The sequence below is a fragment of the Nilaparvata lugens genome, chromosome 10, assembly GCF_014356525.2.
Source record: "Nilaparvata lugens isolate BPH chromosome 10, ASM1435652v1, whole genome shotgun sequence".
Taxonomy (NCBI): domain Eukaryota; kingdom Metazoa; phylum Arthropoda; class Insecta; order Hemiptera; family Delphacidae; genus Nilaparvata; species Nilaparvata lugens.
This window is the reverse complement of record NC_052513.1, coordinates 10,504,208-10,521,511: the sequence shown is the minus strand read 5'-3', so window position 1 is coordinate 10,521,511 and position 17,304 is coordinate 10,504,208. Positions and strand designations below refer to the sequence as shown.

General features: G+C 33.1%; 1 protein-coding gene across 2 annotated transcripts in view; it reads right to left on the bottom strand.

Moving 5' to 3' along the window:
* Positions 1 to 17,303, bottom strand: part of LOC111049766 (RNA polymerase II-associated protein 1) — a 57,911-nt gene extending 40,608 nt beyond the window's left edge. The window contains exons 1-10 of one of the 2 annotated variants that reach the window (XM_039436270.1): positions 17,166 to 17,303; positions 13,371 to 13,516; positions 11,254 to 11,551; positions 10,521 to 10,669; positions 9,687 to 9,865; positions 8,174 to 8,335; positions 6,553 to 6,719; positions 5,760 to 5,902; positions 4,307 to 4,445; positions 3,934 to 4,035 (exon numbers count right to left, since the gene is read on the bottom strand). In XM_039436270.1, the coding sequence (XP_039292204.1) occupies positions 3,934 to 4,035; positions 4,307 to 4,445; positions 5,760 to 5,902; positions 6,553 to 6,719; positions 8,174 to 8,335; positions 9,687 to 9,865; positions 10,521 to 10,669; positions 11,254 to 11,551; positions 13,371 to 13,506 (1,475 nt within the window). In that variant the 5' untranslated portion in view covers positions 13,507 to 13,516; positions 17,166 to 17,303. Of the gene's footprint in view, positions 1 to 3,933; positions 4,036 to 4,306; positions 4,446 to 5,759; positions 5,903 to 6,552; positions 6,720 to 8,173; positions 8,336 to 9,686; positions 9,866 to 10,520; positions 10,670 to 11,253; positions 11,552 to 12,410; positions 12,554 to 13,370; positions 13,517 to 17,165 lie in introns of those variants that run through there. The other variant, XM_039436269.1, reaches the window with a different exon arrangement.
* Between the last annotated feature and the right edge of the window lies 1 nt (position 17,304).

Sequence of the window (17,304 nt, the reverse complement as noted above, 5' to 3'; positions counted from 1 at the left end):
AAGACATAGGTTAGAATTTTTTAAGAAAAAGACGCACTACATGGGAAGAAAATACTTCACAATGCTGCCTTTAGAATTACAGGCAATAGAGAACATTAAAAAATTAAGTATAAAACTCAAGGAGTTTTTAATATCATTGTGTCTGTACTCCCTGCAGGAGTTTGCAGATAGCACTTTGCGTTTGTGATTGTGATGTGACTTACTCTTCTACTACATTTTATGTTTATGTTGTTTGTGTTTTGACGCTGTTCCTAATGTACCTGTACATGTTTATGAATAAAGATTTTTTCAATTCAATTCAATTCAACATACCTCACTGCAGGTCATTAGGTCCTTCTTGGGAAGATAGGAAAATATGTTTTCCAAAATCTCTTGAGGCATCTGCAAAGTCACATCATTGGAATCCATTGTTGCAACCCGCGATATATTATTAATCTTTAAAATATTAGAATCAACAATAAAATCATCGGAAAGCGACCAACTAAATTTATTTTATTCAAAGCCAGACTGACCTAAATATTTATTTTGCCAATAATAATTATTGCTCAACTGATTATTAAAATGCTGACCAAAATTAGTTTTCAAGTCAATTTGAATTTGATTTAGTAAACAGCTGCTCTTGGGCATAATCATAGCTATCCTATCCCATTAAACGAGCAATTTTATGTCACCGGATCTCAAAAACGGCTCTAACGATTCTCACGAAATTTAGAGCAAAGAAGGTTTATAATAAATTTAATAGTACTAGGTCTCATCCCTAGGAAAACTCGCTGACGGACATTGAAAGGATAATTCATCCTTGAAAAAACAGTTGAGAATTTCGTCGTCTGTCGATAATGGAAGTGTGTGGGTGTGAGAAAAATTATAGCCTACTAGCTTATCCGGCGAACTTCGTACCGCCAAAAAGTCAATGTATCTCATGTCACACTTGACTTTATTTGGTGAATCATGAAATTTATCTGACAATCAATATTTTTATTTACATCTCAATACGGACATATTCTTCTCAACCAATTGGTAGTAATATCTATCAGTAAAGTGTTGAATTAAAAAAATAAATAGGTTAAATCAGTTTTTCAAATATGAATTTAATGTTTCCATAGTTGTTGATTGTCAATAGATGGTCCAGGAAATATGCAATGTACGATAAATTACACAGAATTCCATATTCTTTCCATCTCCCATTTTAGGATAAATATAAGCAAAGCTAAATTCAAAATAAAATAAATTAGTCTTGTCATTCTTCAGTAATTAATGAATGCAATATGAACAACCCTCTTACATTTGGTGAATATTTTTTCCAACATTTTCCAGTTTCTCAATGATAGGGGAGTGTATTATTATTTGTATAGGTATTCTAAGGAACGATTATCTACAGCTGGTACCAATCAACTACACTAACTTCAACTCCAAACTACCGTTTTAATACCAGTACACAATTTATCACAGGATGACGTGTTTATTATACAGCTGGTAACTTCAGATGCTGAATCATATTATCACAATATGATCTTGAATCATGATCATATTCCCATTCTTCGGTGGCCGCTCGGCCGAAAATTTCAAAAACAGGTCTGCAAAATGTATTAATAAATAATTATTATTAGCCCCCCTATTAAAATTTCTTGTCAGAAACCATCCCCAAATATTCACACAACGTATTCCCAAAGTTTCATGCCGTTCTGTCAAGTAGTTTTCGAGTCTACAGGGAACAAACAAACACACAAACAGACATTCATTTTTATATATTATATAGATCTCAGCTCAGGGGCGAATATAAGGAGAAACCCGGAGCCCCCCCCCTCCCCGAAATAATGAATATAAAGAAAAATAAGTCCAGTAATCTGAATTTTTCAATGTATCATGTGCAAAGGCATCGCCGCATTGCATTGTCACTTTATTAACAATTATTATTATAAGGCATCTCCAAAACAATACTTAAAACAGTCTTTTGAATGATAGTTGATAAAACACATACATGAAAAGAAAAAAGTAGGGATCTTGGCAATTTATACATACATGACTGAACAAAAGATATAGCTAGAACAATATTTGTATCTAGAACCCTTCCAAACACAATAATCACAATCGCGTATTAACTCTTTTAGTTCGGATAAAGCTTCGTTTACACCAATGTTAATAACTTAATCCTTATAGATTCTGTTAGATTGAACGGAACTTGACAAACACATATGAAGGGCACAGGGGAAAAACGATCAAAGTCACAAAATCTTTCTTTCTTCTTCTTCTTCTTCTTTCCTTCTCCTTCTAAGCTGAGAATATTGTTGGTTTTTCCTCTGTGCCCTTCATATGTTCATCATGTGTATGATAAGTTATGTTCAATCTAATAGAATCTCTAAGGATTATGTAAACGCGGCTTTAGAATGTTTACAGATGTGACATTGTTAAAATCTTGATCAATGTTTGAAAAATAGTAACTGAGATCTTTCCATCATTTGCTTTGTTAAAAAATGAACATTTTTTAATGATTTAATGTGAACAGTAAAGAAGCGCGATCGCGGTAAAGTAAAAAGGGCGTTCAGCGCAAATTACCCACTGAATATTAGCAGAAAAACTGATTTGAAGTATCATGGAGTGTTTACTTAAAATCACTTAACCTTACATTAACCTTGAACCAACCCCCCCCCCCCCACCAAAAAAAAATGATTCTATATTCGCCACTTAATTATTAGAGTTATTGTGGTGTTACTTGTATTACTAGAGTATTCTGAGTTTTAACTGAGAATTTTCACGTTGAATTCCTGTAGTTCAAGAGTTTGATATATCAAGGTGCTCAGAAACATCGTTGATGCTCGTTGGTATGTGCGGAACAGCGACATCCATAGAGATCTGAGACTCAACCTGGTACCCTGTGCCCTGTGAGATTCAGCGGTATGCAGAGAGTCATGAAGCACGGCTCCACCAACACAACAACGTCGAAGCAATGCAGCTGCTAGACAACGGAGGATTGGTGCGGAGGCTCAAAAGGAGGGAGCCATTTGAATTAGTGTAGAGCAAGTGGTTTCAAGTGAAAAAGCAGGGCGGTGATTGAGTGAAACAATAAAAGCATGCTTTATAGTACTATTATTTAATTTAAGTACATAATATTATCATTAGCAGTAAGAGATTCTAGTGAGAGTTTCACTGTATTTTATTTTTATTCAGTAGGTTAGATTCGATAAAATTTGCTCATTAGTCTCATGACTAGAATGATAGCAATAGTAAATTTATAAAAAAAAGTTTGAGATAAACAGTCCTTACAGCGAGAAGCCAGTAAAGCTGCGTTTGCACCAAAGTTGTTAACAAAATGTCAATAACTTAACAATGTGTATGTTAAGTTATGTTCAATCTAATAGAATCTATAAGGATCAAGTTATTAACATTTTGTTCATAACTTTGGTGTAAACGCAGCTCCATACTGTGGTTGCAGATTCATCAATTTAAGTTACCATTGTGGTAGTTGAAATTTTAGGGAAATCTATTAGACTTACTGTACATAAGGAACTTGCTTCCAACATTTAATTATTAGTAATTAATCTAATAATTATTATTATATATTTATTCATTTATCTCATCAATATTATTAAATTAGCCACAAACAATTTTCAATGAAACAGGAACTCAATAAAACACTATACGATGGTATAAGTGGCGCTGATCTAACAACACTTATGTATTGTATGAATGTAATTATTAAGAGGGCAAATACAAGTTCATTTATAATACTTTCTATTTTACCATGGATCAATCAATAAGTTCTCTGAAAACAGTATTGATTTCTTCAATTTTACATAGTACTCAATATGATGAAAAAGATAGCGGGGCTTATTAAAACTATTCAGATTGATAACATTGAGTCAACAAAATATTACACCATGCCGTACACCATACAGTCACTAGGCTACAAAAAATATAAATTTGAAAAAAACTCACGGGATGAAATCAGTAGCCATATTGTAAGTCAGGAAAGTTTGCCATAAATAAAAACTTTCCAACATCAGCCGTAATGCCTCTGGTTGGCCTTCTGCTCTATCACTGTAACAAAAATTACGAAAGTTAATTGAATACTGGGAAAATATATCATAAAAGAATAAAAAGAGAATTTTAGTCTAAAGTCTGCCGATAAATTGGTGACATAAAATATAACTCATCAGAGAATGTAGGATTACTTCAATTCAATTTTTATTATTTGGTTTTTCTGAAAAACAGGTTAATATTTCAAGAATCAGTTACCAATAACTTGAGATGAGAGTTACAGGATAAGAGAATTCAGTTGTGGAAAAACTAAAAATCGAAAAGAACTCACCCCGCTAGACACTGCAGAACTATGCTCATAGTATCGAATTTCTCCAAAATCGTGCACGCCATACTCTCTGAATGACACGCTATCACTCTGAACAATTTTAATGCATCAGGGTAGTAATACTTATGCTGTTGGAAGTTCACTGCAATTGGAAGATTCAAGTCAGACAAGAGTATGTTTTAAATCGAACCTATAATAATTCCCTTGAAAAGAAAATGATTGTTCTTAATGTGAAATGAATGTAACTTGTATGAGAAAGTTTTATTCAACTATGTTTTAGTTATCATCAAAGAGAAAAGACAGCATAATCATGCTATCAGTATAATTCATAATTATCATTATTTATAATGAATTGTTTTCTGTTATACAAATTTATTTATTCATTTATTGAGAATAATAAATTACAGAATTCGGGATGAACAAATGAAACAAGTTTAAATTTAAAAACAATTTTTGACAAACAAGAAGAGGTAAATTTTTTATAAAAAACACTTTTGAAGTGGAAAAACTTATTTTTTGCAGTGACGTCATTTCGACCACTTGTTGGTTATTAAATTAAGTTAAAAAGTTATTAAATTTACTGATAATTAAAAAAAAACTTTCAGTTGAGTTAACTTTGTAAATTTAAGCTTGTTTCATTTGTTCATCCCGAATTCTGTAATTTATTATTCTCAATAAATGAATTAATAACTTTCTCAAAAATTGATATTTTCCAACTTTTTTGTTTTATTCAATCAACAATACCATGAAGAATTTATCCTTTAAATCTCATGGATCTATCTCTTACCGAATTTGAAACGTTCTGTCCCAAAAATTTAAACTTTAGGCGCTTATATCTCAAAAATTAATGATAAAAAAAAACATGTTTTCCTGAGAAACCTTTTCCATCTTGATAGCTTGATGATATACAAATCGATAAACTTTGAAAAATATCACCAGTAGATAGTTTATTTTTATTTTTATTTGCTGGTGATGCCTGATTACCATTGAGAAGTATCTAATTATGATTTTGGTATCATTTATGCTTAATTTTTATTTTATTATGTTATACTTTTGATTATAAAATTATGTATTTTCTTTTATTATGTTTTGAATATGTATTCATTGTATGGCAAATAAATGATTTGATTTGACTCTAGGCTCTGCACAGCATTCAGACTGAGGAAACTGATACCATTAATAACCTTGAAGCAATAGTCAGATTCCTCAGTCTGAAGATGACCGACAACAGGTCGAAACGTTGTCACGGCTAAAGAGTGAGGGTTACCACTTCAAAAGTGTTTTTAATTTAACGTTTGAATCAATAGTAGAAATGGATGGATTTACAACACAAGAAGGAGTAATCAAAATATATAAATACTCATTTAAGGCGATTTGATGTATGAGTTATGTCTTTAATTTATTGAACTAAGTATTTCATTAATGTTTTAAAAACATTTTGAATTATTTTTCTTACGCAATGAGCTGACGGCGTCCATCAGACCAGGGCAAATGATAATAGCATAGGCTGACTCATGTGAGTGCCTTGCTATTCTGATCAAACATTTCAAAATTTGCACCACCTCCACCGATTCTGGCTGCATTTTAACGAGAATATACCTGCAAAGATAAAAATATATTCAATCAAACAAAAAAATATTGTATAAGAAGAACGGATACTCTTGACTTTTACAATACTTCAACCAATTTGAAAAATCATGTTTTTGGACTCGGGGGACCTTGTGAAACGTATAGAAAACTTGGAATCAGGGTTCCTTAATTTTTTTGGAAAGCGGTACTTTCCTTACCTATGGATTAATACGGCAAGGGAAGTGAAAATGAATAGAAATAAAGTAGAAGTTGCCGACCAGTGTTTAATTTTAGAAAGTGAACGACTTGACTAAAGATGATACCTTTTTGTGTAGTTGAGAAGTTGATATTGTGGTAATTATTCATATTAAATGAAAAATACTAAGAAATTGTCAAAAAACCACAGATTTATTGATACTTCGAAAGACTTTACAATGGTGTAATAACCGAAACCGGTCTTTCTAAGTATCAATAAATCTGTGGTTTTTTGACAATTTCTTAGTCTTTTTCATTCAAAGATGATATTATTAAACCTGCTTCTGATGAGTAAATTAAACAGTGGTTGACAACTATGTTTTATTTACTATGGAAAAATACCTAATTGAGTCACAAAAGAAATTAAAGAAAATGGCCGATCTCAGAAAGAATGTCAATAGCTTTAATGAAGAGGACTGTATTACCTGAATCGAGACAAAATCAGTGTCCTCAGTGCTCCTTTTATAACGTCCAGTTTCAGTATTTGCATATCTTTGAGTTCAGCCTGCTCATCCCGTTTCATATCAATGTTAATTTTAAATGATGGCTGCCAAAGTCCTCCATTACACCCGAGCAAACTGTCAAGGCAAGCCTGGAATAGATTGTTCTCCTCTTTAGACAATAGAACAAAATTAATAATAAGACTGAATGGACTATGCAATTGAACTGCATGATAATGCAATAGAGGAAGGATATCTATGAATTTGGTTAGATAATGGAAAATGAAGTAATCTTTCATACTTCTATTGAATTATTTATTCTATTATTATTTATTTTATGTTCATATTATGATGTACAATAACAATAGTGTAGAACTTCAACCACAGCTGTTAAGCTACTGAAGTTCTTTTCTTTATTTTCCATCATGATACTGTTTCTTTATAATAATTGCATTGTAAAAATATTTGTAAAATATGTCAGTGTTGTGAATAAATTTCAATTTCAATATCTTCAATATATTTTTCCTACAGTTACGTTGAAAAGTGGCCATTGCTGCACTGATTACAGAACGCAAAGAATCACTTTTCCGCTCTAGTGCGGGAAAAATTTTTCTGCACTCCAGATTTGCAACATGGCAACGCAAAATATTTAGTAGGTTATATGGAGCAACAGTGCAGCAAAATCAAAATGAAGTTGGTAACAGTGACTGCTGTGGCTGCTATAGTGAGCAGAGGTGCAACGAAGCACAACGCGCTAATTATTATTCATTATATATTATAACCAAGGACAACGAGGACTTTAGGATTTTAGGATTGAGGTTTTTATCAATAATAAAATTACACAGAAAAACATTTGATGCATTTCAGGCAATTTTACCCATAATTACCCACTTTTCATATTCAATGGTAACTGTAGGAAAACTTAATGTAAAACACGTGCGCAAAGTTCCTCTGCTGCACTCAAGAAACCATTCCGCCCTCGCCTACGGCTCGGGCGTAAACGTTTCTTTCGGTGCAGCAAACTGTCACTTTGCGCACTAGTTGCACAAATAACTATTTCTATACCTTTATGTCTACAATGATTGATAATTGATTATAGAGGACTATTGTACCATTTACCATTCTACTATGTTTTAACTTATTCCATGAATCATTTACTGATAATAAAACTTTGATTAATAGGTACTTTCAATAAGTTAAGCTCTATATCCTTAGACAATATGTATGAAAACCCATTGAGATATTACAAGAATTTTATTTTAATTTAAACTAATGATATTATCACGACGAATTTTCACATTTTAATTTAACGGTATTTTAGAGTCAATAAGCTTTTAAAATGAACTATAGAGCCTTTTATAGTGAACTATTTTATAGCAGTCTTTGGAACATGTGAACAATGAGAAGAAATATTTTCATACACATTCTTTGTTTACAAAATATATAAAAATGATAAATTTTATAAAAGACAAAAATTATTTAAAATTATCGAAGAAAACAATTCCACATTCAAAAATCAAATAATTCATTCATAACACATTCATGATCGTTTGATTTTCTCTCCAATTATATACATATATAATTTGCTTATTTAATTTCAACTCACCTCATCACAATGATTGACTATAAGGTTACAAAGTGCAGCAAGTGAAGTAGTCACTATGGGCCTGGATGCATCATCCAATGAAAACCTCAGCAGCAAAAAGATATCAGCATCCAAAAGCAATGGAAGAAGAGGCCTGTCCAAGCATTCTGAGTAAATATTGGCCTGAAAAAGGAATACAATACAGTTTGATTTGCCTAAAGAAAGGAGTAGAGTATAGTAATTGTACAGATTTAATTTTGAACATTTCTTACTAACAACTTGATATATTTCAAAAGGGTTACTTCAAAGTTTGATTATATAGAATTTTTGTAAATTGAAATTGAAATTTATTCATAACACTGAAATTTACAAACAAAAATGAATGAACTTAACAAATCAGTACAATAATTTTGAAAAAATAATAAACTAAAATATATCATAAAATATTATCTTCTAATTCTATATTTATATGAATGGAAATGACTCAAAAACATTATGTAACGTCAGAGTCTAAGGTTACTAATGGAGCATGATTTAGGTGCGCCTTGACGAGCCGAGAAGAATGAAGTGTAGTACGATGAAATCTGAGCTTTATGTCAGAAGTTAGAAGAATTTGAAATTTTGATCCTTGAGGTGTCCTTAAGCGCGCCTCTCCACCAGGGAATACTGAAATGAAGTGCATCTAACGGGTAATCCTCATAGAACATAATCTCATGAACTTATGTCATTGTGCGAAATATCAATGTGAGGACAATGTAGTTGGTAATGATGGTTGAAGCTGAAAATCAGGTGTTTTTCACAATACAAGGAGCATTGTTGTCAGGTGTACCTTCAAATTAATATGAGATAGAGCGCTCAACCTGATCTCAGATTGTAGAACACAAAAATACGCCTAGAGGGATCTTGAATTATACATCTAAATGGTAACAATCGGCAGATATTGTTGATAAAAAACTAAAATTCATCAAAGTTTATTTTTTCTTCAAATTTCACTCATTTTTGAAAAATCATAACTCAGTACTCACTGGAGATAGAGACTTCCAAATGATCTCATTTTATTCAGAATATTATAATCTAAAAAAGGTGTGAGGGAATTTTTCTGTCCGATTACGATATTTGGCAGAAATAGCTGAAAACTGGAAAATGAGCCAAAAATACGAGGTTTTTGGGCCACTCTGTATCTAGCACAAGGAAATTTTGCATGAAGAAATTGGTTCTAGACTTCTCTTATGTACCCAAATAATATATTAGAAAATCAGAACTACAATATAAATTGCAAGCACACCCCCTTTTCTATGTCTATATTGACTGGACTACATGTATTTGAACAGGATGTATTCAATGTATTAGAAAACTAGAATAGATCATCTAATTATAAGATGATTACAGTTTTGATAGACATTTTGCTGATCAATATGACGCCTTATTCATAATTGGGTGAAATTTTTCCTAACTTTTACAACTTTCTTTACAACCCACTGACCAGCAGCATTAGCAACTAGAACATAAAACCTGTTATAATATTCAAATTTACCTTTTCGATTACATTGGAGAGAGTATTTAGAGCAATAATTCTCTGTTGTAAGACTGAAGATCGACTCAGCTGAATAAGTTCTTGTAGGGTATAACCGGGTCTCTCTGGCTCCTCACCGTGATGATGCAATCCTTTCCTTACATCATCAAGCTTTTCATCTGAGTATGGTAGGAGGGTACCTATTACAATAGAATTGAATTAAAAATAATCTTCAATATCACTATCAGAAATATATTTAAAGTAATAAATTACCAGGTTGAATAAGAGAAATGTTTTACACCATCTTCTTTGTTAAAATAACGAGGGACTACATTCGTTTGTCACAGCCTTGATTACTAGTAAGCATCAAATATTTTATTCAATATGGATAAATTAACTGAAATTATCTAATTCAGCTATATTATATGCCTTTATAAGGGCGGAGGTATGACTTCTCTGCTTAGGTCCTCTCTGCCACACAACCCCATTCAAAGGAATAAAAAGTTAGAAATTGAGACGAACTTTAAAAGTGATTATAGGAATGTCTACAAAGATTTTCGTTGATGGAAATACAAAAATCAAGATAATTTATCATCGGTTAAGAATGTTCACCGGTTTATTAAAATTTTTGTATGGCTGAAAACGTACTTTTGAGTTATTCAAAGTGAAAAAGTAAAGTTTTTTCATTTATTTTTTCTCTCCTTTATTATTGAATTAGCCGGTCAACTTTCGATCGACATAATAATCAGCATGGTTCTATTGATTTTCTTGTACAATCCTATTTCATCCAATGTTTCCTTGAATGATGAATTTCATGATCCTGAATAAATAGACATTTTTGAAAAAATAACTTACCATTGAAATCGAAGCGAGCATTGAAAGGTTGGTCTGGAGGGGGAGGTTCAGGCTTGGGAAGTTCTGACATCCAATCAAACTTCTCCTTTTCTACATTGCCCATGTTGGGCCACTTTGTTGCTAACTGGTTCACTTCAGCTGGTACTGACCTTTAGAAAACATTCAGAATTCATGTTTGAATAAAACGAAAAGTGTATTTGAGATTAACGGTGGAATTACCAGAGTTCACTTTCAAATTGCAAATGGTACTAGTTCATAAAAAGAGTTCAAAAAAAGTTCGCTATCAGTCAACATCTCTGCATCTCTGAAAATCACATCTATCTCAAAGTATTTCTTGTTGACAGACAATTTTATTATTGTAAAAGAGCTAACTATAGTACATTACATGATATTATTTTACACTCATCTGAAATCTTATCCGTACATCTGGGTATGCAGAATATTCTAGTTCATTTTGTCAAGTTTTTGATCATACTTCGATACGTTTAGAAATAATGAACTTCCTTAACAATGAAGATTTCTCAAATTTGTCTTTCGCTATGAATGTAACTTACTCAAAAATACCAAACATAGGAACAGAACTCATTCTTGTACATTGATAATTTTGAAAATATCTTGAGTGTGATATGAAACTTTCTCTAATAATAAGGATAGGTTACATGTACATGTAATACAAATAAACCAGCAAGTGAATGCCATACACTTTTTGCCAAATTTTCTATTATATACTTACTCTTCAGTCTCCATAGCTTCACTTCCATTGGAGGATTCAGGCTTCAAATCAAAACAGACAGTTTTTCCAGAGTTTGTCGATGAACAAGTTTGTGAGTTTGACGACGTTGAATTGGTTGTATCAGGTGATCCTTTGCTTCTTCTTGCTTTCAAAAATGCTATCAAGCCAGGATTCATTTCAGTTAACAGCTTATTTCGTTCCTCTGTTATTTCCTGCTCAGACATGCCAGCCAATCTTTCCACATTCTCCCTATGAATAGCACTAGCCTCTGGTCCCTCAACTATTCTACTAGCCTCACCTACAATACAAAAGAATTTATAAATTTAAAAATATCAAATAACTATAGAGAGTCCGATTTCACTAACCTGCAATCAATCTAAAACTTGCTTAGGCCAATACTGAATACTGAATTTGATTTGATTTAAAAAAATAGATTCAATATGCCCAGTACACAATGCAGTACAGCATGCACAATACATAATTAGATTTCTAGTAGACAGAATTCAACTACATTATCCAAACTACTACTTCATGATAAGATTCAAATGAATGACTGATGGAAAGTTTTTTTAAAAATAAGATTCTTACTAGAAAGGAGTTTATAGATAATCTGGATTACTTAGTGATTTTTTTATGGTGCTAAGCACCACTTTTTACGATGAATTTAATATAATATAAGAATATACCTGGTGCTTGGTGTTTTATGGTGCTGAGGGGATTTTTTATGGTGCTATAGTGCTAATATAAGAATATACCTGGTGCTTGGTGTTTTATGGTGCTGAGGGGATTTTTTATGGTGCTATAGTGCTTAGCAGATTTATTATGGTGCTTTGAAGTATGATGAATCTACAGCTATTCTACTATCATTAAATGAAGAACAAATATGCAGACCCTCATGTTCGTGGAAATTGAGCAACTTTTATACTAATAAATTTAACTTAATCATTGAAGAAGAAACCGGAGAGAATGAATAGCTGTCAGAAAGTTGAAGCATTACGAATGAAATTTTCAAGATATTTCTGTTTCATAACAATTCTAAAATGATAAATTACCTTATTATTAATTTGATATCGAGTTTAAATACCAGAATATTTACATGTGTGGTTATTAAAAAATATTGAACATATCAGCCAATGAGGTTCTTTCGGCTCACATACCAAATGCTGTTGTCCGGCAGTTTACAGGAGCTTCTTGACAGTGCTCGTGAAGAGATGAACCTCCCTTCCTCTTGGATTCTTTGGCTTCTTTCATCCTCTGGGCAAACAAACTTGGAGGTCTGTTGGCCGATGCCATTTTGTTTGTACTAAAAAAACATCAACCGCCATTATAATTCCAACAAAATACTGATGAGTCAATTTTATACACTGTTTAAAGGTAGCGAGGAACCTAAACACATCAATGCTGCCATGACCCTTTACCCACGTTGGCTATGGAAATGTTGAAAATATTGCCGGAGATGAAGACATTGGTAAATTATGACTTCAGGAAGGAATAAGAACGAGAATTCCATCCACTGTACTCTATAATGTGGATGAGTACATATTCATATTGAAATAAATGTTTAAAATGATCAGGATATTGAAAATACCAGCCGTTTATGCCTTTGAGTATTCACTGGGAGTAAATCAGAACAATAATTTGAAAATTTTATTTTGTAAATTTGACTCTATTACTTTATGAATACGTGAAATAATCCATAGTTAAAGTTTTGTTATAGTTGATGTCGTGGTATTTTTCCACGAAGAAAACAAATATAACTAGTGAGCTAGTGTAAAGAATTAAGGAAACATCAAACCTATTCTACTATCAATAAATGAAGAACAAACATGCAGACCCTCATGTTCGTGGAAATTGAGCAACTTTTATACTAATAAATTTAACTTAATCATTGAAGAAGAAACCGGAGAGAATGAATAGCTGTCAGAAAGTTGAAGCATTACGAATGAAATTTTCAAGATATTTCTGTTTGATAACAATTCTAAAATGATAAATTACCTTATCATTTTGATATTGAGTTTAAATACCGGAATACGCACAAGCATGATTACAGTATTATGATTAAAACATATTGAAAATTAAACTCATGTCAACCAATGGGGTTTTTTCGGCTCACATACCAAATGCTGTTGTCCGGCAGTTTACAGGAACTTCTTGACAGTGCTCGTGAAGAGATGAACCTCCCTTCCTCTTGGATTCTTTGGCTTCTTTCATCCTCTGGGCAAACAAACTTGGAGGTCTGTTGGCCGATGCCATTTTGTTTGTACTAAAAAAACATCAACCGCCATTATAATTCCAACAAAATACTGATGAGTCAATTTTATACACTGTTTAAAGGTAGCGAGGAACCTAAACACATCAATGCTGTCATGACCCTTTACCCACGTTGGCTATGGAAATGTTGAAAATATTGCCGGAGATGAAGACATTGGTAAATTATGACTTCAGGAAGGAATAAGAACGAGAATTCCATCCACTGTACTCTATAATGTGGATGAGTACATATTCATATTGAAATAAATGTTTAAACTGATCAGGATATTGAAAATACCAGCCGTTTATGCCTTTGAGTATTCACTGGGAGTAAATCAGAACAATAATTTGAAAATTTTATTTTGTAAATGAAAATGAAAATGAAAAATGAAAATACTCTTTATTAGGCGGAGTTAGGACTAGAAAGTCCTTTCTACCACTCAACCTTACAGGAAAATAATAATACATTACAATAAGAAATAATACAAAAGAACTATAACAATATGAAACTGAGAATAATGCATAAAATTGTAAATGAAAATCAACCATTTTTGTCTGGTGCAAAAGTAAATCAATAAATTACAAAATAACTGAATAATAATTATAAATAAATTCAAGTTAATAATATAGGAAGAACGTTGATACAAAGAAAATTCAGCAAAAATCATTCATACAACATTCACACAGCCCACAAATTGCATCGCAACTAGCCACCATCGCACCACCCCCGCAGACCCGCCAATAACAGCCGCCTGACCGCCACCCCAAAGCGAGCACGTCCTTCAATACTCCTAATCTCATCGGGAAGATTGTTCCAATGTCTGCATGCCGTAATTTTGACTCTATTACTTTATGAATACGTGAAATAATCCATAAAGTTAAAGTTTTGTTATAGTTGATGTCGTGGTATTTTTCCACGAAGAAAACAAATATAACTAGTGAGCTAGTGTAAAGAATTAAGGAAACAAAAACACATAGATGTTGTCAGTTTTCTACACTTTAATTTTCTACCAAATTAAAGTGTAGAAAACTGACAACATCTATGTGTTTTTATTTCATCATGGAACGTTTCTACAACATCGACCACAACTCAGTTGAAGAATTAAGGAAACATCAAACCTATTCTACAGAAAAGTTACAGAAAAAATAACTTCCTTGTTCAGAGGATACAAGAGGCTTAAGAAGGATAGGGATGAATTAAATCAATATTGTGTCATCTCTCAAAGGCCTTTGGTTGTGTGTCTTATGTCATCTTGTTGAGGAAACTGGCTAGATATCTAATAGCTAGATAACTAATAACTATAGTCCGAGAGATATTACTTTTATCACGACTCTCACTCGAAGACAGAAAAGCCTGATACTCTTTACTTCAATAATCACTCCCATAACCTAACAGCATTCTCCCTACTTTTGTGTCAGCATCCAATTGTGCACAACATGCTTACTCCTCCCACTACTCTGTCCATGCTACAAACTGTGCAAGGAGAAACTGGTTTCCCCTCTTCATGTTAAATTTAATATACTGGACTATAGATATGGACTAGCCGTCAGGCTCGCTTCGCTCGCCATATCCGTCTAGCCAGGGGGCTCCGCCCCCTGGACCCCCGACTGGATCGTCCAAGAATGAGATCAGCAGGCTCGCTTCGCTCGCCTGCATTTTTCATTTGAGCATTTTTATCATATGATAGAACAATCCAGTCGGGGTCCAGACTAAACGTCTGGCTAAACGGATATGGCGAGTGAAGCGAGCCTGACGGCTAGTAATATAATATTCCCAGGATTGAAGTAGCAGTGCCCAATCAATTTTTCCGCGATAAATGCATTTAAATCTTCAACTTGGTGCAAACCTAACAAAGTCAACTCAACTTAATGCCAACCTGACAAAATTATTAATTTAGTTGCCAGTTAACAACTGTTTCGAAGAGGTACTCTATCTAGATTATAGTTCTATAGTAACATATGATATGGAAATTTCAATTATAATTAAGAGATTGGGAGAAGAAGAATATACATGCTAAAAGACTAACTTTAAACCCTTAAAAACAACCCTTAGAGTTAAAATATTGCCAAAAGATTTCTTAGTGCGCCTCTAAAGGGCCAACTGAACATACCTACCAAATTTGAAAGTTTTTGGTCCGGTAGATTTTTAGTTATGCGAGTGAGTGAGTGAGTGAGTGAGTCAGTCAGTCAGTCAGTGAGTGAGTGAGTGCCATTTCGCTTTTATATATATAGATTTTGGGAAACAGCATGGAAGATTGTTGCTGACTACCTTCTATCCTGTTGATGATAAATCACTTGCACCTGATACTTACTTACTTGATACTTGAATTCTTCGTTCTTGACCGGGAGAACCGGGTAGAATGTGTCAGTGAGTTCAGGGGGTCACCCCTCAAACTCTGGAATGGCGGCAGTTCGTGTTGGAGTATAAGGGCTCATCTACTAGTTCTGCCAATGAGTATAATGGCCGTTGTATTAGGCGTTCCTTTTTTGTTTGAACTGCCGCCGACCTGGGTGGTTCCAAATTGCTTTTTGCTGATAATACCACCATCATAAATAAATAAATAAATCATTGGTCAGGGCAGACAAGAGGCCAAGTGGCTCTTTAATGATAAGCAGAAGTTGAATAAGATCAAGACTCCGGAGATTGTATGTACTCTCAGCAGAACAGGAATTCTTGATGCCAAACCTGCGACCTTACTTGGTTTTGGCATTAATAGCAAATTATTATCATGGAGATCTCATATTACAAAGATTTGCTAGAGACTCTGAAGAGTTATTTATCTACTTCGCAATATGAGGACTACTTGGTGTTGAACGCTTGCTGATACTGTACCAAGCAGTAATAATTTGCAAGCCACATTTAGTATGACATCTTTATATGGAAAAAATTGTGTATGAACATACACCTGCTCCAGAAAAAGGCATTCCGTGTAATGACGTTTATTGAGTATGATGCACACTGACAGCCCATATTCCATCGATTGTGCATCCATAGGTACAGTTCATGACATCTACATATTGTTATCGCTTCTACACGTCAGGAAAAACATATGCACATTTACAAGGAGGGAGGAAGTGCATTCACAAGGAGCTTAAGGAGAGACTATCTTGGATGTGCCTATCTAGAGTGAAGAACAGCTTTCCAGTGTTGGCTAAACAAATGTTTAACTGCCTGTCAAACTCGGTTAGGGCAAGCCCAGTCAATGTGTTCAAAAAACATTACTAGAGCAGCTCATTGAAAGGAACATCTATTAGTTGGAGGATTTTTTTTATATGCTTTGCTGGACTGTGTTGCTGTCTATAGTTATACGTACTATATTTTTAATAATTTGACACGATCTATCGAAGAAGACCTATCCTTGATCACAAAATTGATTATTTGAATATAAGGGCTCAACATATACTACTTGGTCAAGATACCAACATAGATGACAGTTATGGGGGCTCACAGTCTTGACTTTGGCCAGCATTATGTTTAAATAAGATTTTAATCATTTTTAAATGTTTGGTCATCTATAAATAAACTTTTCTAAAATATTATTGAGCTCAAATTGAAATCAATTTGTATTAGAATGAGTAGTAGGCTACCTACTACCTCTTAATTTAAATAAGCCTGTAAACAAAATAATAACTAATAATTATATTAGAAATAATGTACTCACATAGACCTAGCAGGAAAAATGAGGCATCAAAGAGAATATAATATATAGTATTTATACTAATCAGAACTCGTTTTTAAGAATTCAAGTAAAATAATTCTGTCATTCTATCTAACCTGGAATTTACACATTTTCCAGAGTC